The sequence below is a fragment of the Pantherophis guttatus genome, chromosome 16 (genome assembly GCF_059756535.1).
Source record: "Pantherophis guttatus breed Tessera chromosome 16, ASM5975653v1, whole genome shotgun sequence".
NCBI classification, from domain to species: Eukaryota; Metazoa; Chordata; class Lepidosauria; order Squamata; family Colubridae; genus Pantherophis; species Pantherophis guttatus.
The window spans coordinates 12,251,780-12,274,670 of NC_142078.1; the positions used below are offsets into that span (position 1 = coordinate 12,251,780).

Here is a 22,891-nt window from a genome sequence, read left to right on the forward strand (position 1 = left end):
TGTAGAGGTTTTTAACAGTCATTTATTGAAGCCACACTCAAAACAGCATCCTCGTTTCAAATGTCAAAAGGCAAAAAGATTTACGTTAGGGAATCTGAGCACTCTGGCCCTGCAGATCACAAAAAATAGCACCGCTTTCATTAATGACATTGTCGTGCCGTCTTGGTGAGAGTTAAAGAGTGGCCCGAACCGTGACGCCATCTTCATCAGATCAATCTCCTCGGAAAATGAAAAGAACGGAAGGCTTTTTTGGCCTCGCCAACCAACGTCTTCACCAACCAATTGAGCGAAATCCACGATGAAGGGGGGGGAAAAAAAAATAAAAAATATCGTGCGCCGGGGTTCCTAACGCGGCCTGCGAAAATGCGCCTCTATCTCTTCTAGACTTTTCCCTTTCGTTTCGGGAACGCAGACGATGGTGAAGATCACGTTGAGCAAACAGGTGGAGGAGAATAACCAGAAGGTCCCATACGGGGTTAGGAGAACCTAGACAAAAAGGAGGAAGAAGTTGGGTTAACTTTGGGGCAACTTTGAGGAGCCCTAGTGGCGCAGCAGATTAAAGCACTGTTATTAACACCAGCTGCCTGCAATTACTGCAGGTTCGAATCTCACCAGGCTCAAGGTTGACTCAGCCTTCCATCCTTTCTAAGGTAGGTAAAATGAGGACCCAGTTTGTGGGGGCAATAAGCTGACTTTGTATAAATATACAAAAGAATGAAGGCTATTTTTTTTTTTTAATTTGATTTATATGCCGCCCTTCTCCGGAGACTCAGGGCGGCTTACAATGCGCTAAGCAATAGCCTTCATCCTTTTTTGTATATTTATACAAAGTCAGCTTATTGCCCCCACAAACTGGGTCCTCAATTTACCTACCTTAGAAAGGATGGAAGGCTGAGTCAACCTTGAGCCTGGCGAGATTCGAACCTGCAGTAATTGCAGGCAGCTGGTCTTAATAACAGGGTGCTTTAGACCACTGTACTACCAAGGCTTAACGCATTGTAAGCCACCCTGAGTCTCCAGAGAAGGGCGGCATATAAATCAAATTAAAAAAAAAAAAAAAAAAAGCATGGAATGCAGGTAAGTGCCTGGCCTGAGCTGCACCACCTGGGTTTCAGACATCGATGCTATCTCAAAATAAATGAATTTCCAAACTGCCAATCTTTAAGGAAATCTTTTCTTTAATTGAGCACAGCCACCGGATCATGACTCGATGCGGACAAGACTGACCTTTTGCCCCCCAATCCCTCCCTTTCCGATCCCCAAATCTCTGCTTCTCATTGGCTATCTTCCAAGTCATTCTTCAGACTTCTTGTCTCATCATTTCCCAGGAATGTCCCCCCCCTCCTCATTTCCACGACAACCCGACTTCAAAGGGATTTAGCAGGCAAAAGTTCAGAGCTTATCTCTCTCCCCTCTGCTCTCTATGCCAGCGTTGAAGCGCTGACATCAGGATAATGCTCCGTTAATTTGATTTCTTAATCCAAATTTAGACGGCCAGCCATTTTATGAGAAATGGCAATGGGTGGAGCACCACAATTGGGAGAAGTTCATAGATGGCCACCTAAAAAGAAAAAAAAGTACCTATAGATGCTGCCCAGCACCCTTGCTTACCGTGAGGTCATGGAACTCCTTGGTGACCAGGAAAGCCATGAGCCAGTTGGTGAGGACACAGGCCCCGCTGGCGATTCCTCGGGCCCTGAGGGGGAATATTTCGGACATCACCAGCCAGGGGATGGGACCCCAGCCCAAGGCAAAACCTATGGGTGGCAGAAGAGCCAAAATGAGATTGTCAATTAGATCAGGCAATGGAAACATGACAGCCCTACTTAGCAATGGAGTGATGGTGTAAGGGAAGTCCCTCAGATTTATTTTATTTTTATTTATTTATTTTATTTTATTTTATTGAATTTCTATACCGCCCTACTCCCGAAGGACTCAGGGCGGTGCACAGCCATAAAATAAAACACATAGATATACAAAATTTAAAATCGAATAAAATGAATTAAATAAATTTGGCTGAATTAATACCCATAATTTAAAATACCCATATTTTAAAATACATTAAAAATTTAAAATTTACACTTAGAAGGGAGAAGATTTAGGCGAGGCCAGCTTGATGAAATAAAAGCGTCTTCAGCTCGCGGCGGAAGGTGCGCAGATCCGGAATCCTCCGTATCTCCGGGGGGAGCTCATTCCAGATCGTCGGTGCCCCCACAGAGAAGGCTCTCCCCCTAGGGGCCGACAGCCGACATAGTTTGGCTGACGGCACCTGGAGGAGCCCCTCTCTGTGGGAGCGTACTGGTCGGTGGGAGGCTGTTAATGGTAGTAGGCGGTCCCGTAAGTAACCAGGTCCTAAGCCATGGAGCGCTTTAAAGGTGGTAACCAGAACCTTGAAGCGCACCCGGAAGACCACCGGGAGCCAGTGCAGCTCGCGCAGGAGAGGTGTTACATGGGAGTTCCATGTTGCTCCCATAACCACCCGCGCGGCCGCACTCTGCGCCAGTTGGAGCCTCCGGGTGCTCCTCAAGGGGAGCCCCATGTAGAGACCGTTGCAATAATCCAGGCGGGAAGTGACGAGGGCATGAGTGACTGTGCGTAACGAGTCCCGATCTAGAAAAGATCAGCAGATAGGTCCTTCTCAATGCATCCATTATATTGAGGTGGGTCAACCTATTCTACAAAGCACCAGGACAAGAAGCAACGGATGGAAACTAATCAAGGAGAGAAGCAACCTGGAACTCGGGAGAAATTTCCTAACAGGGAGAACAATCAACCAGTGGAACAGCTTGCCACCAGAAGTTGTGGGTGCTCCATCACTGGAGATTTTCAAGAGGAGATTGGACGACCATTTGTCTGAAATGGTATAGGACCGTGATGGTGAACCTTTTCCGGACCAAGTGCCTAAATGGCGCGCATGCGCACGGGAATAAATGCGTGCGTGCCTGAACCCCCCAAATGCAATGCGCGCCCTGCCCTCACACATGCGTGGCAGAGTCCCGGCAACCAGCTGGCTGGCAGGAGGTGCGCACATATGCGCGGCGGAGCTGAACTGAGCCAATGGCTCGTGTGCCCACAGAGAGGGCGCTGTGTGCCATTTGTGGCACGCGTGCCACAGGTTCACCATCATGGGTATAGGATCTCCTGCCTGAGCAGGGGGTTGGACTAGAAGACCTCCAAAGTCCCTCCCAACTCTGTTATTCTGTTACAGTTCAGAAATCGTTAACATCTGAGAACCGAAAGCTTCCGGAAAAGTTCCGGGATCAACCCCGTACCCAACAATTCCAGATGACGGGATTCCCTCTTTTTTTTCTAGAACCAGCGCTTCGTCAAGACCCTCACTCACCCATAATGAAGAAACTCATGCTCAGCACCGCTAACCAGGCCAGGGGGTGCCCTTCCTCCATAAGGGGGGTGTTCAGCAGCTGGAGATGGGAGGAATTGCTGGGGCTGGGGACGGTAATTCTAAAATAGATCCCAAACACCGTTGCACTGGCAGCCATGATCGCTCCTGGGGACAAGAGCGGGAGAGAATGAGAGAGCAGGAGGTTAACCTTCTGGGTGGGGTGGGATTCAGCCAGTGCTAATTTTACCTCTGGTTCACCAAACCGGTAGTTGCAAGGACTTGCTGACCCCACACATCTCACCCCACCCCTCCCAGGAGTCTCCATGCGGCCCGTTTTAGATGCCAGATAAGTGTAGGGTCTGTGAGGAGGCTCTGGGAGGGTGAAAAACAGGACGTGTTTCTGGCATCCGGAGGGCTTCCAGAGCCCTGGGGAGGCTATTTTTGCCCTCTCAGAGGCTCAAGAGAAGCCTCCGGAGCCAGGGGAGGGCAAAAAACAGGCCTCCCAGAAGTTCCGGAAGTGGGCCCGTTTCCAGCCTCCGGAGCGTCTCCGGAGCCTGAGAGAGGCAGTTTTCGCCCTCCCGGAGGTTTGAGAAAAGCCTCCAGAGCTTGGGGAGGGTGAAAACGCCCCCCGCTGTGGTGCAGGAGACTGAGTAGGCCACGCCCACCCAGCAACTGGGCAGAGAACCGGTTGCTAAAGTTTTTGAATCCTATCCCTGGTTAATTCCTAATTTCTTGGGAGGGTGGGGATGGGACTCAAAACTTGGGAAAAGGGAGCCGGTCTTTTCTTCCTACCTGAGATGATCAGAAGAATTTTTCGTCCAGTTTTATCGATAATGAGAGCGGCCATTGCTGTGAAGATGACTTGGATGGAGCCAACGATGACGGTAGCAGCACTGCTGTTCTAGAAGGCACAGAGAACACGGAAGGAAGCTTTAATTTGGCTCTCTTAGGAAAAGGACAGATACTCAACTTAAAAACCCTTCAAAGCTACAACGGCACTGACAGTGACTTACGACCGTTCCTCGCACTTACAACGGTGGTACCACCCTCATGGCCACGTGGTGCCTATCTTGACTAAGGTGGTAGCGTCCCAGGCTCACTTGATTGCCATCTCCAAGAAGCAAAGTCAGTGGGGGAAAGATGGGTCCACTTAAGGACCGCTTTTACCTGCAGGGATTCCCTTAACAACCCACGGCAAGCAGGTCGTAAAATCGAATGTGACTCACTTAACAACTGCCTTGCTTAGCAATGGAAATTGTGGTCCCAACTCTGGTCGTTAAGTCAAGGACTATGTAAGTTAAGGAAATGTCCTTTGTAATTATTATTCATTCATTCATTCATTCATTCATTCATTCATTCATTCATTCATTCATTCAACTTGTATGCCGCCTTTCTCCGAAGACTCAAGGCGGCTGGTCTAGTCTAGTGAAAAGAAGGATGAGGGGTGACATGATAGCAGTATTCCAGCATTTGATGGGCTGCCCCAAAGAAGAGGGGGTCAACTTATTCTCCAGAGCACCTGAAGGCAGGACAAGAAACAACGGATGGAAACTAACCAAGGAGAGAAGCAACCTGGAATTAAGGAGAAATTTCTTAACAGAGAGGACAATTAACCAGTGGAACAGCTTGCCACCAGAAGATCTGGGTGCTCCATCACTTGGAAGTTTTCAAGAAGAGATTGGACAGCTGCTTGTCTGAAATGGTGTAGGGTTGGGGTTAGGTTGGACTAGAAGACCTCCAGTTCTATTCTGATGGACTACCTGATCAATATGACCAAGGGGTGTCATTCCACCACCTCAAATTAAAATCTAACGGAGGCGAAAGACATCAGCCGGGGTAGCCCAGGAGAAACGATCCAGAGTTGACTTCCTCACCTTAAAGTTGGCGTCTTCGAAGATCGTTTCAGCGTAAAACATCAAGGCGTTGATGCCGGATGCTTGCTGGAAGAACATCATGGCCACTCCAATCAGGAACGGCTTGTAGATGGAGGGGTTCTTGAACTCAGCGATGCTCATTTCTTGCTACAAAGGGACAGACAGGTAGTCCTCGACTTACAAACAGTTCATTTAGGGACTGTTCAAAGTCACAACGGCACTGAAAAAAGGTACATGGCTGTTGTGGTCAATTGGCAGCCTGCGAAGCTGGCAGCAGAGTCGGAGAGTGAGGAAGTTGGAGAGGAACATGGGCCAGTCCTGGAGTCTGGGGAAGGCTCGGACGAGGGCTCTGTGTCGGAGGCAGAGAAAGGGCCATCTGGGAGGTACGTCCAGAGCCTCCAGAGTCAGACCTCATCGAGGCAGAGGAACAGGGGGAGCCAGTTCCCAGTGCGCGCATGCGCAGAGCTGCCAGAAGGCAAGAACATTTAAAACAAAAGGGACGACTCGGGAGTAAGGCTTGGAGTTGACTGGACCCTCCCATAAGACTTAAAAGAGAAGCAAAGGCACTTGGGCCTTTGCAGGAAGCAACGTTGTTAATTCTGTGCAGTTTAAAGCCTGAAGCTCTGTTTGGACTCCGTGTGGCTTTGCCAATGAGGTCTTTGGCAGCGTGTCAAGGGAGATAAAAGTGGGTGATTATCAGCCTTATCCCGAAGGACTCTTTACAACTATTGGGGACTCATCTGTGAATGAACAGAATTCACAGCTGTTGCAATAAAACAGGTTTTTGGGACTACCTGTGACTCAAAAATTAATATAAGACCCGGTCTTATTTTCGGAGAAACACAATAATTTTTTTAAAAAAAAGTGAAACAAAAAGGAAGGCTTAAATAAAGAGGCTACCTCGGAACTGCCTGGTGGATTCTTTTGTCACCTGTTCGTTGACGTTGGCTTCAATCTGCCGGCATTCCCACTCGTGATCCACCAGTGGGCCCCGTAGGAATTGCAAAGCCGCGATGGCTTCCGACTGCCGGTTCTGACGTAGCAGGAAGCGAGGGGTTTCGGGCATGAAAGCCATGAGCCCCAGCAGGAAACAGGGAGGGATGGAGCATAACACCGCCAGCCAACGCCACTCCAGAGCCATGCCTGCGGGACGGAACGAGGAAAAGCTGTTCTTAGGGCCGCCGGGGGCTTGAAAGGAAGGGATGGCGTCAAGGAACATCTACTCCAACGGCTTGGAACTGCTGCAGGGGGTCTTTGGGGGACACAGGAGGACCAGCAGGGTCCTCCTCAGAGGTGGCACACGTGCCAAGAGAGATGTCCTAGGTTCAAAATGTGTCTTTATCTAGGGTAGCTTTTTTAAAATCACTGTCCTGTTGTTTGTTCATTATATTTTCAGTGAAAACTTAGCGATAGCTTTCTCTGGGTTTTCAGGATGAAAATTACAGAGGAGATGTCCTGTTATCCACTTTTTTTCCTTCAATCTCCTTCCTTCTTTCCTTCCTCCCCTCCCTCCCTCCCTTATCTCTTTCTTTTTTTCTGTTTTTTTTTTGCTTTTTTTCCTTCCTTCCTCCCCTTCCTCCCTTATCTTTTTTTGTCTTTCTTTCCTTTTTTCCTTCTTTCCTTCCTCCCCTCCCTCTTTTCTTTCTCTCTCTCCCTTACCTCCCTTCCTTATCTTTGTTCTTTCTTTCTTTCCTTTCTTCCTTCCTCCCTCCTTCTCTTTTTCCCTTCCCTCCCTTATCTTTCTTTTCTTTCTTTTTCTTCCTTCCTTTCTCCCTCCTTTCTCTCCTTTTTTTTCTCCCTCCCCTCCCTCCCTTATCTTTTTTCTTTCCTTTTTCTTTTTTCCTCCCTCCTTCCCTCCCTCCCTCCCTTTCCTTTTTCTTTCTCCCTTCCCTCCCTCTTTCCTTTTTTCTTTCCTTTTCTTCCTCCCTCCCTTTCCTTTCCTTTTTCTTTCTCTCTCTTTCTCCCCTCCCTCCCTCATCCCTTTCTTTTTTCTTTATTTCCTTTTTTCTTTATTTTTCCTTTTCCCTTCCTTCCTTCCCTTCCTTCCTTCCTCTTTCCCACCTTTCTCTTTCTTTCTTTCTTTTTCTCTTTTCCTTTCTTCCTTCCTTCCTTCTCTTTCCTTCCTCAGAGTTCCTTCCAGGGAAGATGGGACAAAACATCTCCCTCCGTCCAAGTCTGGATTTAACCATGCATTTTAAGCCAGGACGTGACCTGCTAGGTAAGCTCCCAGGATGCCAGTCACCACCATCAGCTGAACGCACGAGCCAAGGACTCCTCGGATCTTGGAGTGAGACGTTTCGGATATATATATCTAAGACACATGCAAGAAAGGTTAAATTAACCTCCAAAGCTCTCACAGAGAAGACCAGAGAAGCTCATGGAATCTTACTGTCGCCCTCGTCTTCCCATTAAAACTGGTAGTCCTCCTATTCTCCCATCTTGCCTTAATGAGAAGGAACAAAAATGTCTCCTTCAAAGACAAGGATCGGTTGACTTTAACTCAGCACGAGGTAGCTTACGTTATTTTGAGAATTCCTCGATTCCTGTATCCAAGCGGGCGGAGGCAGGAACGATTTCTGCTTGCTTGCACCTTCTCGGCTGCTATTGCCAATTTAGCAGTAGGAATTTCCTCTTATCCTCTGGGGAAATCACACTGGCAAAAGACTGACACACCATGCCCCTTACCCAGTGGTGGAATTCAATTTTTTTTACTACTGTTCTGTGGGCATGGCTTGGTAGGTGTGGTGTGGCTTGGTGGGAAGGGGAAGGATATTGCAAAATCTCCATTCCCCCCCCACTCCAGGAGAAGGATACTACAAAATCTCCATACCTCCCCACTCCAGAAGGATACTGCAAAATCTCCATTCCCACCCCACTCCAGGAGAAGGATATTGCAAAATCTCCATTCCCCCCCGACTCCAGGAGGATACTGCAAAATCTCCATTACCTCCCCACTCCAGAAGGATACTGCAAAATCTCCATTCCCTCCCCACTCCAGGAGGATACTGCAAAATCCCCATTCCCTCCCCACTCCAGGAGAAGGATATTGCAAAATCTCCATTCCCTCCCCACTCCAGGAGAAAGATACTGCAAAATCTCCATTCCCTCCCCACTCCAGGAGGATACTGCAAAATCCCAATTCCCTCCCCACTCCAGGAGAAGGATATTGCAAAATCTCCATTCCCTCCCCACTCCAGGAGAAAGATACTGCAAAATCTCCATTCCCTCCCCACTCCAGGAGAAGGATACTGCAAAATCCCCATTCCCTCCCCACTCCAGAAGGATACTGCAAAATCCCCATTCCCTCCCCACTCCAGAAGGATACTGCAAAATCCCCATTCCCTCCCCACTCCAGAAGGATATTGCAAAATCTCCATTCCCTCCCCACTCCAGAAGGATACTGCAAAATCTCCATTCCCTCCCCACTCCAGGAGAAGTATACTGCAAAATCCCCATTCCCTCCCCACTCCTGGGGGAAGGATATTACAAAATCTCCATTCCCACCCCATTCTGGGGGCAGCCAGAGGTGGTATTTGCCAGTTCTCCGAACTACACAAAATTTCCGCTACCGGTTCTCCAGAACCTGTCAGAACTTGCTGACTAGCACCCCTGCCCTTACCGGAACTACCAAAGATGTGACACCACTGGCCAAGCCACACAGCAGCCGTCCCAGATAAAGCATCCAGATGTTTTGGGCCGAGACGATGATCAAGAAACCAAAAACGTACGGTACTGTGCAGAGCATAAGGCTAAGTTTCCGGCCAATTTTGTCCACCACGTATCCTCCAAGTGTCCCGCCAGCTGCGGCCCCCAGAGTGACCACAGACTGCCAAAAAGAAAGGGAAGAAAAATGAGAAAAGCAGGGAAATGAAACGGCGGGTTCAAGGGGGGCTGATCAGCCCATAAGTCCTCGCAGCAACTCACCCCAAACCATGACGCTTGCGTGTCGTCTAGTCTTAGTTCCGGATTGTTGCTTCGCTTCAAACTAGGGATAGCCGGCGAGCTGTAGCCCAAGACGAAGCCGAAACTTAGCGGTCCTAAAACAGCGGCGAAGGTTGCCAAGTAGAGATTGTGGTTTTGGACTTTGCTGTGAGAGAAATAAGGATGACAGAAATCGGTGATAAATATCAGTTTGGGCCAAAAAGGGACTGATCTACCGGGGAAAAGAAGCATTAAAAACTGTGGCTTGTTAAGTGCGACGAGGACTTTGCGCACCGATGTTTCCCTGGCTTTTGTTGGTAAAAGGAGTTTAGGTTGCATTTGATTACGGTTTTGGAGAGCAGGCGACTCACTGGATCCACAGGCAAGTCCGGTGTTCCTAAGTCAACCTGTATGATTTAACCTGAGCTGTGGAATGAGATTTCTCTAAGGCAGGGGTGTCAAACTGGACAAGAAATAAATGCAGCAAGACAAGAAACCAATCTATCAACGTTGTTTTCCGGCAAAGAGCCCAAGAGCCGTTGCTGGTCTGTTTTAAGCCTTATGGGAGGGGACAATCATCTCCTGGCCTTACTCCCGAGTCGTCCTTTTTGCTTTAGCTGCTCTTGCTTTCTGGCAGCTCTTCTCATACATGCACTAGGAACAGGCTCCTCCTGTTCCTCTGCCTCTCTGCTGTCAGCCTCTGGAGGCTCCGGAGTCTGCACATCACTCCCCGATGGCCCTGGCCCCATCTCTGCCTCTGATGCAGAGCCCTCATCCGGGCCTTCCCCAGCCTCCAGGACTGGCCCATAAAGGTAAAAGTAAAGGCTCTCCTCACACATATGTGCTAGACCTTTAGGGGGCGGTGCTCGTCTCCGTTTCAAAGCCGAAGAGCCAGCGCTGTCCGAAGACGTCTCTGTGGTCATGTGGCCGGCATGACTAAACGCCAAAGGCGCATGGAACGCTGTTCCCTTCCCACCAAAGGTGGTCCCTATTTTTTCTACTTGCATTTTTTACATGCTTTCGAACTGCTAGGCTGGCAGAAGCTGGGACAAGTCACGGGAGCTCGCCCCGTTATGCGGCGCTAGGGATTCGAACCGCTGAACTGCCGACCTTTCGATCGACAAGCTCAGCATCTTAGCCACTGAGCCACTGCGTCCCTTATCAGGAATACATACACACCTCAAATAAATTTCCAACTGAGAAGGTCTTCCAGCAGCATTCAATTCCGTCTCTGGGTTAGGGGTCTCCAAAAGGGGTCTGTATTCCTCGGAAGCCATTCTCTTTGGCTGTGCCCCAAAGAAGACGCTTAATGATAGGACAACTTGGTCTTAAGCCCCTTGAAATTATAAGGAAACGGGAGGAGGGGGGAGAGACAAGAAAAAAAAACCCATGATAAGCAGGAAGAAGCAAATCATATGACTTCAAACCACTAGCTTCCTTAAATCATAAACTGCAGACTCTTAAATTTTAATTTCTCATCAGAAAAAGACGCACAGCCTCTGTTCTCTGCTTTCTTCAAAAAGGAGATATTTACAGTGGGTTTATACTTGGGATTGCTTTGAGGCCAAAAGCATATAATGATCTTTACAGCCAATAATTCTCTTTCCCGATCTCTTCCTTAGACTTAGACTAACTTTATTGTCACTTTAAATGTACACTAATTGGCACACATTAAAATGAAATTTTGTTGCATACGGCTTCTTGCTTAGACAGTGACCTCTGTTCTAATAATAATAATAATAATAACAACAACAACTACTACTACTACTACTACAACAACAACTACAACAACAACTACTACTACTACTACTACAACTACAACAACTACAACAACAACTACAACAACTACTACAACTACAACAACAACTACAACAACAACAACTACAACAACTACAACAACTACTGCTACTACTTTATTGTCATTGTACGTATGACGACATTCACTTAACACCCAAAGACCATTGTCATTGTACGTATGACGACATTCACTTAACACCCAAAGACCAGGTCCAACACACATAACAATCCCCAAACACCCCGCCCCTAAACCACCCAAATTCCCCACCCCTAAACCACTCAAACATCCACACAACAGACCAAGTAATGCTGTCCAACAGCTCACTGATGACTCTTATCTGATCAACCAGAAAAGCAAGAATGAGGTAAGAGGAAATGATGTTTTTGAGGACAGGATGACGGCAGTCTGAAGAAACATCTCTCTAAAAAAATCCCAGAGTTTCAGGATTCAGATCTACACACAGCAAGTTCACGTCTTGGCATGACACAAGCTCACACACAAATCACCTTCTGTTTGACACTACATAGAGTAGCCTTGTCCAGTCCAATACACCCCTCCCCCCCTCCATCCAAGCAATGGATTTGGCCGCCCTGAGTCTTCGGAGAAAGGCGGCATATAAATTGAACTAATAATAATAATTTCCTTTTCAACCATCACACCAAACCGGCCTGAAACTGACTAGACCTTAATCAGTTGCACGCTTAAGGCTTTTGCCCACTCAATCAGCTCAAGCACAATCCTGTGATTGAAAAAAATCACTTTTTTCTGATATTGGGGGTGGGGGTGGGGAAGAAATCTCATCTCTATGTAAGCTGAAGTAATATTTGGGAGGGGAGGCTTTTCACTGTAATTTCTGGCATGGATGCCAAGAGGTTGGCAATGGCATCCTGCAATCTCTGTGTCTTTCTGCTCAGAAAGCTTCAGGGAAGGTGAGCTATATATAGAATATTTGGGGGGGGGGGATGCATTAATCTTGGAAAGCTGGCATTGATCTCCTTTCCCCTTTTTGTCCCCTTATGGGGAAATCAGCTGCCCCACCCAATGAGTCCAAGAAGGAGGGAATGCTGGGCATTGTAAACACAGGCAACGGGTGGCTTTTTTTACGATTGCAAACACCCATCCTACCCTGCAAGGGACCTGAATTCCCAGGTTGACAAGTGAATTTTGAGATGCGGATCTCTGCAGAGGGCGCCAGGTTGAGGAACGACCCAGGGGAGGGATCTTTCTTGGGCAAAAGCCACAGGGACAATATGGGCCTCCCAGAGGAATCCAAGAGCATGCAAAAAAAAAAAAAGGCTGTCCTGGAGCACCCCACTCACCTTTCCCCCCCCCACTCCTCTCCTTTTTAATTCCAGCGCTTCCCCGCCGACCCAAATCTAAACAGGGTCAAAACGTACAGCAAGGTTTGCAAGGTGGAACCAAAGACCCTCCGGGATCCGGTTTCCCAGCCGGGGCCAGAAAGCGCCGGACCGGAAGTCCGTCGATTTTTTTTTTATTAAAAAGGAAGCGGCATCCGGTTTTGTAGAGGCCTTTCTAGGAAAAAAAGGAACGGGGGTGATTCGGGCTCGGGTAGATAAACCCGAAGCTTTGCCATTTTCAATGTTTTTATGCCTTTTTTTCCGCTTTCCCCACTCACACCCCATCCCCGCCCGAGAGTTTGGCTTCTCCGGACGAAACTCGATTAACCCAAGGCCGGAAAAGGACGCTCTACCCTCTGCGTCTCTATGGACCGGACGCGGGCGGTGGCTGGCGCGCGCGGGGATATGACGTCAGCGCCCCCGCGCCGGAAGCTCCCCGGCCAGGAGCTCTGCTGGGATCCGGTGGCGGCAGGTTCGACCCCCCAAATGAGAGCGGCGGGTGGGAGGGAGCGAAGGAGGGGAGAGGGAGGGGGGAGCCCGGTGGGGGGGCAAGCCTGGGGTAGGGGACCGGGAGGGGGGGCCACAGGTTGCTATGGAGACCCCCTGCAGCCAGGGGGGCGGGGCCAGCAGGGTGGGAAAGAGGGAGGGGCGTGGACAGGTTTTTGGTGGGCCGAAGTGGGGGGTGGGGGGGTGGGGGGGGCCGTGGAGGCTGCTTGGGGGGGTGGGGGGGTCAAGGGGGGGCTGCTATTGCTTGTCCTCCCTCCTCTCTCTCCTTCCAGGGATGAGCCCCAGCTTGGCCCTTTGCAAGGCAAAAAGTGGTGGGGGGGCATCAGGGGTGGGGAGGGTCTTGGGTGGAGGTCAGGAATTCCTTTTAAATTGCCCCCCCCAAAAAAGAGAGGCCAGAATAGAGAAAAAAATCACAGAATTTGAGCTGGAAGGGGCCTTGGAGGTCATCTAGTCCAGCCCCCTGCTCAACAAGGGAGAGTCAATCCCGTTCCAGACAAATAAGTCTTCTAAAAAAAAACGATACCGACAAAACAAAAAAGAGCAAAAAAAAAAAGCAAGCAAAATAAATTACAGGCGGTCCTCGACTTACAACAGTTCGGTTAGGGGACCGTTCGAAGTTACCACGTCGCTGGGAGGAAAAAAAAAGTGACTTGGGACCATTTTATTATTTTTTTTACGCTTAACGACCTTTGCAGCATCTCCACGTCGGTCACGTGATTTGCATTCAGATGGCTTGGCCACAGACTCAACATTTACGACGGTTCGCAGCGTCCCTGGCTCACGGGTGCGCCTTTTGCGGCCTTCTGACAAAAGCCATAAAATGGGGCAAAACTCAACAAATGTCTCGCTTAGCAACATAACTTCCTGGGGGGGGGAAGGGGGCTCGATTGTGGTCGTAAGTCGAGGACTACCTGTAATGTACTCTATGGAACAACAGCAGGGTGTATGGTAGGAATGTATCGATGTCATCGAATATAGAACCATAGGGTTGAAAGGGACTTCGGAGGTCTTCTAGTCCAGCCCCTTGCTCAAGCCGGGAACCCCTATTCCATTCCAGGCAAATGGCTGCCAAATCTTTTATAAGCCTCCGTATAAATAGAGTAAGTCGCAGCAAAAAGATGACAGTAAAAGAGACCCTTAGGTCACACAGTCCAGGGGTCGGCAACCTGTGGCTCTGGAGCCGCATGTGGCTCTTCGGGCCCTCTGCTGTGGCTCCCTGTTGGGTGATCCCACCACTGGCTGGCCCCGCCCCTCGCTCTCCCCTCCTAGTCATTCCTCGCCTGGCCTGAGAAGAGAAGGGCGACGGCAGGGGATGAAGAAGTGGCCAGGGCAGAGAGAGAGAGATACAGAGAGAGAGGGAGAAGAGGGGTAAAAGAGGGAGGGGGGAGAGAGAGAGAAATGTCAAAAGGATTTTGTGATTCCCGGTGTTTTTTAACAACTGGTTCTCTGCCCTAATGACCGGTTGGGTAGGCGTGGCTAAGGGGGGTCATGTGACTGTTGGAAGTGAGTGACATCGAGCTGGCCACGCCCACCCAGGTTTTGTGGCTCCCGGTGTTTTCTTTTCTGTGGGAAACGGGTCCAAATGGCTCTTTGAGTGCTTAAGATTGCAGAGCCCTGATCTATACCAGTGATGGTGAACCTTTTCATCACGGAATGTGCACGTATGTGTGGCCAGTTGGTCTTCGGCTTTCCAGCACGCACATGTGCGCCAGCTAGCTGGTCTTCGCATACACCGGAGCGCTAGAAATCTGAAGACCAGCTTGCCGGCACGCACCTGCCTGTATTTTGTCTGTTTTTCGGGCCGTTTTGGGCCAAAAAACAACCTGAAAACGGCCCGAAAAATGGCCTTTGTTTTGCCGTTTTGAGGCTGTATTCTGGCTCTCCAGTACCCGCAAAGACCAGCTGGACGGCGCACATGTGCACACCTGAAACCAGAAGAGCAGCTGTCGATGGCACATGTGCCCACAGAGAGGGATCTGCGTGCCACCTCTGGCACTCGTGCCATCACGGCTCTCGACCATCTCAGACAAATGGCTGTCCAGTCTCTTCTTTTAAACCTCCAGTGATGGAGGACCCACAACTTCTAGAGGCAGCCTGTGATAGGGGGCTTCTCCTGCCCATCAGAGCAACCCCCCTGTGAGGGGATAGGATGGGGAGATGAGGCACCTCTGTTTTTTCACCTAGACAGGCAACCAAACCACCAATGTCAGCACTTCCGTTTATTGTAAGGTGGCAGTAACAGCATCTCGTCAGCATTTCTGAAAGCGCTCCTCCCTCCCTTCTTTTCACTCTCCGGAAAACCAGGGAGGGCCCCTTCTGAGTCATTTTCCACGCCCCCATTCCTTCTCTGGGCTGAATTTTTGCTTATCGGTTGCGGCTCTTCCTCCCCAAAATTCTTCTATACAGCTTTCCAGGAACGCTGGAGAGATGTTTGTACTAGTTCCAGGTAGTCTCCGCCCAAAGAATAAGAGCTGTCGGTCTGAAGAGCATAGCTTGTGAGAAGCAATTGCCCCCCACAAAGTGGCTGCAAGTATTAAATCCTCGTAGGCAGAAGCATGCAGGAAATGTACAGAGATAGGCTTAAGGGGGGGAAATATTTGAGATTTTGTGCTGTAATTGTTGCGTAGAACAAGTTCCTGGAGGCAATCCAGAGCCAGTTTTGTGCTGCGTGGAGGCCCACGAAGCTGAGACCTTTTACGTCATTCCCCCTGTTATTGGCCACTGTTCATTATTTATCTTTAAAAAAAAAAAAAAAAACTTCCCTGTCATTTTCTCCTGTCAGTTTGTTAATCCTAAACAGTTTCCTTTACCTTGTAATCAGATCTCTAGTAAGTGCCTTATATAAGAAAGCAAAGCAAAAACAACAAGAAATGGGACAGCAGGCCGTTCCCATGAGAGGACTTCAGCTTTTTAGCATGAGCGATCTGCTAAAAGGAAAAAAAAGGGGAGAAGGGAAGGGAAGGATGAAAGAATAAGGGAAGGGGGGAGAGGGGGGAAGGGAGGAGAGGGAAGGGAAGGAGGGGAGGGAAGGATGAAAGAGTAAGGGAAAGAAGGGGGAAGGGAGGATAAGAAAGGAAAGGAAGGATAAAAGTAAAGGAAGGGAAGGAGCAAGGGGGAAGGGAAGGATGAAAGGGAAGGAAGGGGGAAGGGAGGAGAAGAAAGGAAGGATAAAAGAGTAAAGGAAGCGGAGGAGCAAGGGGGAAGGGAAGGATGAAAGGGAAGGAAGGGGGAAGGGAGGAGAAGAAAGGAAAGGAAGGATAAAAGAGTAAAGGAAGGGAAGGAGCAAGGGGGAAGGGAAGGATGGGAGGAAGGGAAGAGAAGAAAGGAAAGGAAAGGGAGGGGAAGAAAGGATTAAAGGAAAGGAAAGGAAGGGGGAAGGGAGGAGAGGAGCAAAAGGAGGGAGGGAAGGGAAGTATGAAAGTAAGGGAAATGAAGGGGGAAGGGAGGAGAGGAAAAGGAGGGAGGGAAGGATGAAAGTAAAGGAAGGGATAGGGGAAGGGAGGAGAGGAGAGGAAAGGGAGGAAGGGAAGGATGAAAGTAAAGGAAGGGAAAGAAGGAAGGGTCATTTTATCCATTCTATTCCCCCCCCCCCACTGACATTTACCCACTTTTTTTTTTTTTAATCTCATTTCTTAATCCTAACTGAAATAACTAAACCCTTGAAAAGTTCACGGAAAATAAAACGAGCTATTGAAGGTCCTGTTTCATTTAGGCATGTTTTGGAGATGCATTAGAGAAAGACCGGGTCAGAAACCTTCAGAGGTGGGTGGGGTCTTTGTTGGTTTGTTAGTTCCACGACCCAACTAGTTAACATCATCAGGGCCTTCCCATATTTTGGGGTTGCATCCAGAATGTTTCCCAGCCAGCCAGAGGCCGATCCTTGTAGAGCGACTTACCTGGCGGAGAATAGACCACCTGAGCGAGGCATAACCTTAGGAGAGCTGGATGGATCTCTGAGGAGCCTATCACGGCCTCGGTTACTGATATGAGTCTTTGTGATTTGAACAGGAGAAATGGCCACAGAGGAAGGGCAGCCCCTGCTCGGTTCCAAGGAGCAGAAGGAGAATTGGCAGCAACCCACTCAGCACCGTCCTATCACAGACAACTATCTAAGGTAGATGCAACCTCTTTCCCAAGCGGCTTGAAGGCTAGGAATCATAAAAACCATCATCAGAGAAGGCGCTAAGGGTTTCCATTCACCCGGTCCTCACCAACTGGTCTTCTTTCCCTTTTGAGTGGTTGGAGCAGGGGTGTCAAACTTGATTTCATTGAGGGCCGCATCAGGGCTGTGTTTGACCTCAGGGGGCTGGAGTGGATGTAGCCAGCTCGACATCACTCGTGTTGGGGTCGCCTGTGGCGGCCCAAGTGCTCTGCCGGCGGAAACAGGCTCCCGAGCTTTTCGCTGGCAGAGGCACTGCAGGCTGGTCCTTCACTGTTTGACACCCGTTGGAGCATCAAACGGCCAAGCAAGCTGTTTGTTTCCAAACTGCGCCCGCCCTTCTCTTGGTTTAAGTCTTCCCAGGACTGGTCCTATTACCGGTGGTCCTTGACTTATGACCGTGGTTGAGCCCGAATTTTCCATCGCTAAGCGTGAATGGGTTTTTTTTCCAGTGAGTTTCGCCCCCCCCCCGGTCCGTCCGTCAAATTCAGTGAGCTTTTAACGACCTTTCTTGCCACAGATCTTAAGGGATTCCCTGCAGTGGTTAAGTTAGCGACATGGTCGTTGAGCAAATCTGGTTTCCCCTATGGACTTGGCTTGTCAGAAAGGCCGCAAAAAGGGGATCCCATGACCCTGGGACGCCCCCCACTGTACGATAAATACAAACCAGTTGCCAAGCGTCCCGATTTTGATCACGTGACCATGGGGATGCTGCAGTGATGGTATTCAGCCGGTTCCAGCCAGTTCGGGCGAAACCGGTAGCGGCGGCTGCGAGTGGCTCCATTCACCTGCCTGGAATGTAATCACGTCCCATTTATCCATGTTTTTGACACTCTGCGCATGCGCGAAAGGCTCTGCACATGCGTGGAGGTGGTGCAGGCGAGCAAAGCATGGGCGCTCTCACATTTGCAAACCGGTAGCGAAAGTAATACCACGCCTGGGATGCTGCAAAGGTGTGGAAAAGGGTCCAAGTCCCCTTTTTTTCAGGGCCGTTGTAAGTCTGGATGAATGGCTGGAAGTCAAGGACTCTCTGTATCAGCCCAGGGTGTAAACGCCGCACAGGCTTTGGGGCGTGGGTGGTTTTAACGTCTTTGTAGCGATGTTTGCCTCGGACTTTTGAGTAGAACTAACTGTTGTGGTCCGCCAGCAGCCTGCGGAGCTGGCAGTGGAATCGGACAGCGATGAGGCTGAGGAAGAACGTGGGCCAGTCCTGGAGGCTGGGGAAGGCCCGGATGAGGGCTCTGCGTCGGAGGCAGAGATGGGGCCAGGGCCATCGGGGAGTGATGCGCGGACTTCGGAGCCTCCAGAGGCTGACAGTAGAGAGGCAGAGGAACAGGAGGAGCCTGTTCCTAGTGCACGTATGAGAAGAGCTGCCAGAAGGCAGGAGCAGCTAAAGCAGAGAGGACGACTCAGGAGTAAGGCCAAGAGATGATTGGCCCCTCCCATAAGGCTTAAAAGACCAGCAACGGCTCTTGGCCTCTTTGCCGGAAAGCAACCGTTGAGAGATTTGCTTCGTGTTTGGATGTATTTCTTTGTTGTCGGTGTCTTCTGTTCCTGAACTGTTGCCAAGAAAAGCCTTTGGCAGTTTGCCTAATTATCCCAAGGTCAGAGATAAACTGAAGAATGGTGTTTTGAGGAGTTTGCTTTCATTTCATTTGGACTACACTGAGAATGAGTTAAATTCTCAGCTGTTCTAATAAAATCTGTTCGTTTTTCGGAACTGTTTTGCATTTTGATATTAACTACATGGGCCCGGGTCTCAACACTAACCTCCTTGTTTTGATGTCCCGCAGGTAAATGTTTCCGTTACCTTATGGAGAGAAAGGAGTTTGAAGCATGGCTTGATAACCTTTCTGTCACATTTCTCTCTCTGGTGGACTTGCAGAAAAATGAGGCGCTGGATCACCTGATTGCCTTGAGCGGGGCCGCTCAGCTCAAGCACCTCTCCAACAACCTCGAGGCCCTCCTCAAACGGGACTTCCTCAAACTGCTCCCGCTGGAGCTGAGTTTCTATTTGCTAAAATGGCTCGACCCTCAGACCTTACTCACCTGTTGCCTCGTCTCTAAGCAATGGAACAAGGTCATCGGCGGCTGCCTGGAGGTGTGGCAGGCGGCCTGCCGTAACCTCGGCTGGCAGATCGATGACTCTGTCCAAGAGGCCCTCCACTGGAAAAAGGTCTACTTGAAGGCCATCCTGAGGATGAAGCAGTTGGAGAACCACGAGGCTTTTGAGACCTCCTCGTTGATTGGACACAGTGCCAGGGTCTATGCACTTTACTATAAAGATGGGCTCCTTTGTACAGGTAGGGCAGTCCGTCGAGATCCGGAACCTAAACAAGCTGCTTGCGAGAATGAGTAGTTGTAATGTGGATTCGAATCCAGGACCCAAAAAACCAATGGCATCGCACTCGTGTCGGAGGCACCGAGGCACTTCCTGGGTCGAAAGGATTATGTTCTGACCCAGTTCCCCAAACACGACAAACCCTCTGTAGTTGAAGCAGTGATTCCTTTAATTAGGAGCGCCAACAGCCCCGGCAAAAAGTTTCTCTCTCACCGCAGGCTAACAAGTCTGTCCGGTAGGGAGATGAATAGTTGTCTGCCACATCTATTCATCTCCGCCCCCTGCCTTTTATCCCCAGAGTTAGGGCGTGGCTTCACTAGCAGTGGTGGCTCTTCCGTCCCAAGGACCAGCCCATAGATTTCCACTGCTCTCCTCTCCTCTGCCTTCTGTGCATCCACGCGTCAGGCACTGGACCCATCTGTTCCTCCTCTTCCTCATCAGCCACCTCCAGACCTGGGGGCTCTTGATGACTCTCCATCTGAGGGCTGACAGACGGCCCAGGCTCCGCCTCTGTCTCTCTCTCTCTGCCATCTCCATTCCCTCTTCCTCCTCGGAGCTCTCAGGTTGCCTTGATGCTGACCCTGACTCTCACACCACCTCCTCCTCTAATTCCGGCTGCTGGAGGGGCTGGCTGCTGACGGGCCACAATAGATTATTTGGTGACATCACCGTTGCCCGTGGAGGCTCCTTTCACGTCCTCGGCAGGAGCGGGAGAGAAGGACAGGAGCTCACCCCATCCCAGAGCAGAACTCGGGTCTCAAACGCAAGCTTGCTGCTTGTCAAGCAGCGTCCCAAACAATGGGAGGGATTCCTCCAGAGCAAAGCACGCGTTCACATTTATACATTTCAGGACAGGAAAAGATAATGGTCATAAATAGGTGACGTGAGCCCAGTCAGTCATAATTACCCAAACCTCAAATTTACCTCCCACCTTGTTCCTCCGTTCGAGAAAGAATGATTGTCTTTGTAGAAAGAAACCTGTCAAGTTACATCACCACGGACATTCTGATAAGAGTCGACTGAGAACTTGGCGCCTTTAATTGGCACCCGTTCATTCTACGGGTAGTCCTCAACTTATCACCACAACGGACCCCAAAAACATCTGTTGCTAAGCGAAACGTTTGTTAAAATGCGCTTGGCCCCGTTTTACACCCTTTTTTGCCATCGTTGCTAAGTGAATTGCTGTAAATAACGCAGCCATTAGGGGACTCCGATGCCTCTGGGTCTCCTTGTACCCGTGTACAAGTCTTTTTATTATTTTGCTGATGTCCCAGAGAAGCAGTTAGAAGCTTAAAATTAAGCCCTACGGAACAAAAGTGTCATTGTGTAGGATGTTGGTTTTTTTGTTTTGTTTTTTAATTTGATTTATATGCCGCCCTTCTCCGGAGACTCAGGGCGGCTTACAATGTGTTAAGCAACAGCCTTCATACTTTTTGTATATTTATACAAAGTCAGCTTATTGCCCCCACAAACTGGGTCCTCAATTTACCTACCTTAGAAAGGATGGAAGGCTGACTCAACCTTGAGCCTGGCGAGATTCGAACTTACAGTAATTGCAGATAGCTGGTGTTAATCACAATGCTTTTAGTCTGCTGAGCCACCAGGCTCAGTTTGCTGTGTGGTCATCCATCCTCTGAGCCAGCCGGCTCCCAGGCCCCTAAACTAACATTTCTTTTCTTCCCTCGGGGCTGGGTAGGTTCAGACGACCTGTCGGCCAAGCTGTGGGATGTGAGCACGGGGCAGTGCGTCTACGGGATCCAGACCCACACCTGTGCGGCGGTCAAATTCGATGAGCAGAAGCTGGTCACCGGCTCCTTCGATAACACCGTCGCCTGCTGGGAATGGAGCTCGGGAGCCAAGACCCAGCATTTCCGAGGCCACACCGGGGCAGGTATGTCAATTCCGTCAGTTACGCAATTGACAATGTAGTCTTGTCACGTTGCGCTGCTTCCTCGGTTTAGCATTCATTCTGCCTCCCGTCTTGCAGACTTCTTAGGGCAAAAATACCGATGGGGTGGGAAAGTATTTGTAGCTCGGGGTTGAGGCGATGGGTCCTTGGTGCTCTCTGAGCTTGGTGGTTTTCTTGCAGATGTTTTTCATGACCCAACTAGGTAACACCATCAGTGCTAGTAGGGAAGTGGGTGTTTGTGGAGCGGAGGAGTTGGGTCCTTGGTGCTCTCTGAGTTTGATTGTTTTCTTCCAGACGTTTCATGACCCAACTAGGTAACATCATCAGTGCTAGAAGAGAGTGGGATGTGGAGAGGAGGAGGATGAGGAGGAGAAGGAGAAGGAAGAAAAAGGATGACGACTGGGGTCCTTGGTGCTCTCTGAGCTTGGTTGTTGTCTTGCAGATGTTTCATGACCCAACTAGGTAACACCATCCGTGCTAGTAGGGAGTGGGGTAGGTGGAGTGAAGGAGGGGAAGGAGGAGGAAAGCGGGGTCCTTGGTGCTCTCTGAGCTTGGGGGTTTCCTTGCAGACGTTTCATTACCGAAGTCGGTAACATCATCAGGGTGATCAGGGCTAACGTCTCCAAGAAAACAACCCAGCTCAAAGAGCACCAAGTTGCAATAGCAATAGCACTTAAACTTATATACCGCTTCATGGTGCTTTTACAGCCCTCTCTAAGCGGTTTACAGAGTTAGCCTCTTGCCCCCCAACAATCTGGGTCCTCATTTTACCCACCTCGGAAGGATGGGAGGCTGAGTCAACCTTGAGCCTGGTGAGATTCGAACTGCCAAATTGCAGGCAGCCGGCAGTCAGCAGAAGTTGCCTGCGGTACTGCTCTCTTAACCACTGCGCCACCATGGCTCAAGTACCTCTCATGCCAGTACGTTCCTGCCACTCTTACCCCCTTCAAATTACTCTTCAGATTCTACCTCTTGGAGAGTCTTTGCCACAGTCCATTCTCATCCGTAGTCACGAGATGGTATGAAGACAATTCCCGTTTTTTCTCCTCCTCTAGTTTTCAGCGTGGATTACAACGACGAGCTGGATATCCTGGTCAGTGGCTCAGCGGATTTCACGGTGAAAGTGTGGGCCTTATCGACCAGCGTCTGCCTCAACACGTTGACCGGACACACGGAATGGGTCACAAAGGTGAATAGCCTTTCTTCTTTTCCCAAGACAACCTCTTTAGTTGCTGGAATGGAATGGAATGGAATGGAATGGAATGGAATAGAACAAGCAAATAGAATAGAATAGAATAGAATAGAATAGAATAGAATAGAATAGAATAGAATAGAATAGAATAGAATAGAATAGAATAAGCAATAAGAATAGAATAGAATAGAATAGAATAGAACAAACAATAAGAATCGAATAGAACAAGCAATAAGAATAGAATAGAGTAGAACAAGTAATAAGAAATAGAATAGAATAGAATAAGTAATAAGTAGAATAGAATAGAATAGAATAGAATAGAATAGAATAGAATAGAATAGAACAAGCAATAAGAATAGAGTAGAACAGAATAGAATAGAGTAGAACAAGTAATAAGAATAGAATAGAATAGAATAGAATAGAATAGAATAGAATAGAATAGAATAGAATAAGGACTGGACTGGGCTGGACAAGACAAACTAAAATAGA

At 49.3% G+C, this 22,891-nt stretch overlaps 2 protein-coding genes across 7 annotated transcripts in view; one reads left to right on the forward strand and one right to left on the reverse strand.

Moving 5' to 3' along the window:
- On the reverse strand, window positions 1-12,652 carry SLC2A8 (solute carrier family 2 member 8). 3 transcript variants are annotated; one of them, XR_015730110.1, is made up of 12 exons: window positions 12,334-12,652; window positions 10,318-10,474; window positions 9,142-9,304; window positions 8,837-9,043; window positions 7,429-7,528; window positions 6,149-6,360; window positions 5,218-5,364; window positions 4,136-4,244; window positions 3,344-3,508; window positions 2,081-2,610; window positions 1,612-1,757; window positions 1-486 (listed from the first exon to the last, which is right to left on the reverse strand). XR_015730110.1 is itself a non-coding variant. In XM_034416618.3 (11 exons), exons 2-11 carry the CDS (start codon window positions 10,413-10,415, stop codon window positions 346-348), a joined length of 1,488 nt encoding a protein of 495 aa, XP_034272509.1. In that variant the 5' UTR covers window positions 10,416-10,474; window positions 12,334-12,652; the 3' UTR covers window positions 1-345. The 3 variants fall into 3 exon arrangements, 2 of the variants coding, with proteins under 2 accessions (XP_034272509.1, XP_087735678.1); XM_034416618.3 differs by lacking the exon at window positions 2,081-2,610; XM_087879552.1 differs by lacking the exons at window positions 2,081-2,610; window positions 3,344-3,508.
- Window positions 12,637-22,891, forward strand: part of FBXW2 (F-box and WD repeat domain containing 2) — a 17,843-nt gene continuing 7,588 nt past the window's right edge. Inside the window, exons 1-5 of one of the 4 annotated variants that reach the window (XM_034416614.2) lie at window positions 12,637-12,766; window positions 16,810-16,915; window positions 18,754-19,263; window positions 20,998-21,192; window positions 22,266-22,399. In XM_034416614.2, the coding sequence (XP_034272505.1) occupies window positions 18,774-19,263; window positions 20,998-21,192; window positions 22,266-22,399 (819 nt within the window). In that variant the 5' untranslated portion in view covers window positions 12,637-12,766; window positions 16,810-16,915; window positions 18,754-18,773. Of the gene's footprint in view, window positions 12,767-16,809; window positions 16,916-18,753; window positions 19,264-20,997; window positions 21,193-21,504; window positions 21,582-22,265; window positions 22,400-22,891 lie in introns of those variants that run through there. The other 3 variants (XM_034416616.2, XM_087879553.1, XM_034416615.3) reach the window with 3 other exon arrangements.

Bases quoted from the DNA above. Each gene is read 5' to 3' on its own strand.
- SLC2A8 (XM_034416618.3), bottom strand. From the start codon at position 10,415: ATGGCTTCCGAGGAATACAGACCCCTTTTGGAGACCCCTAACCCAGAG. The intron at 7,529-8,836 runs GTAAGGGCAGGG...CATGTGTCTTAG, and splicing joins TCACATCTTTGGTAGTTCCG to ATATATATATCCGAAACGTC. The intron at 6,361-7,428 runs GTCACGTCCTGG...TCCGTCCCGCAG, and splicing joins CCTGGGAGCTTACCTAGCAG to GCATGGCTCTGGAGTGGCGT.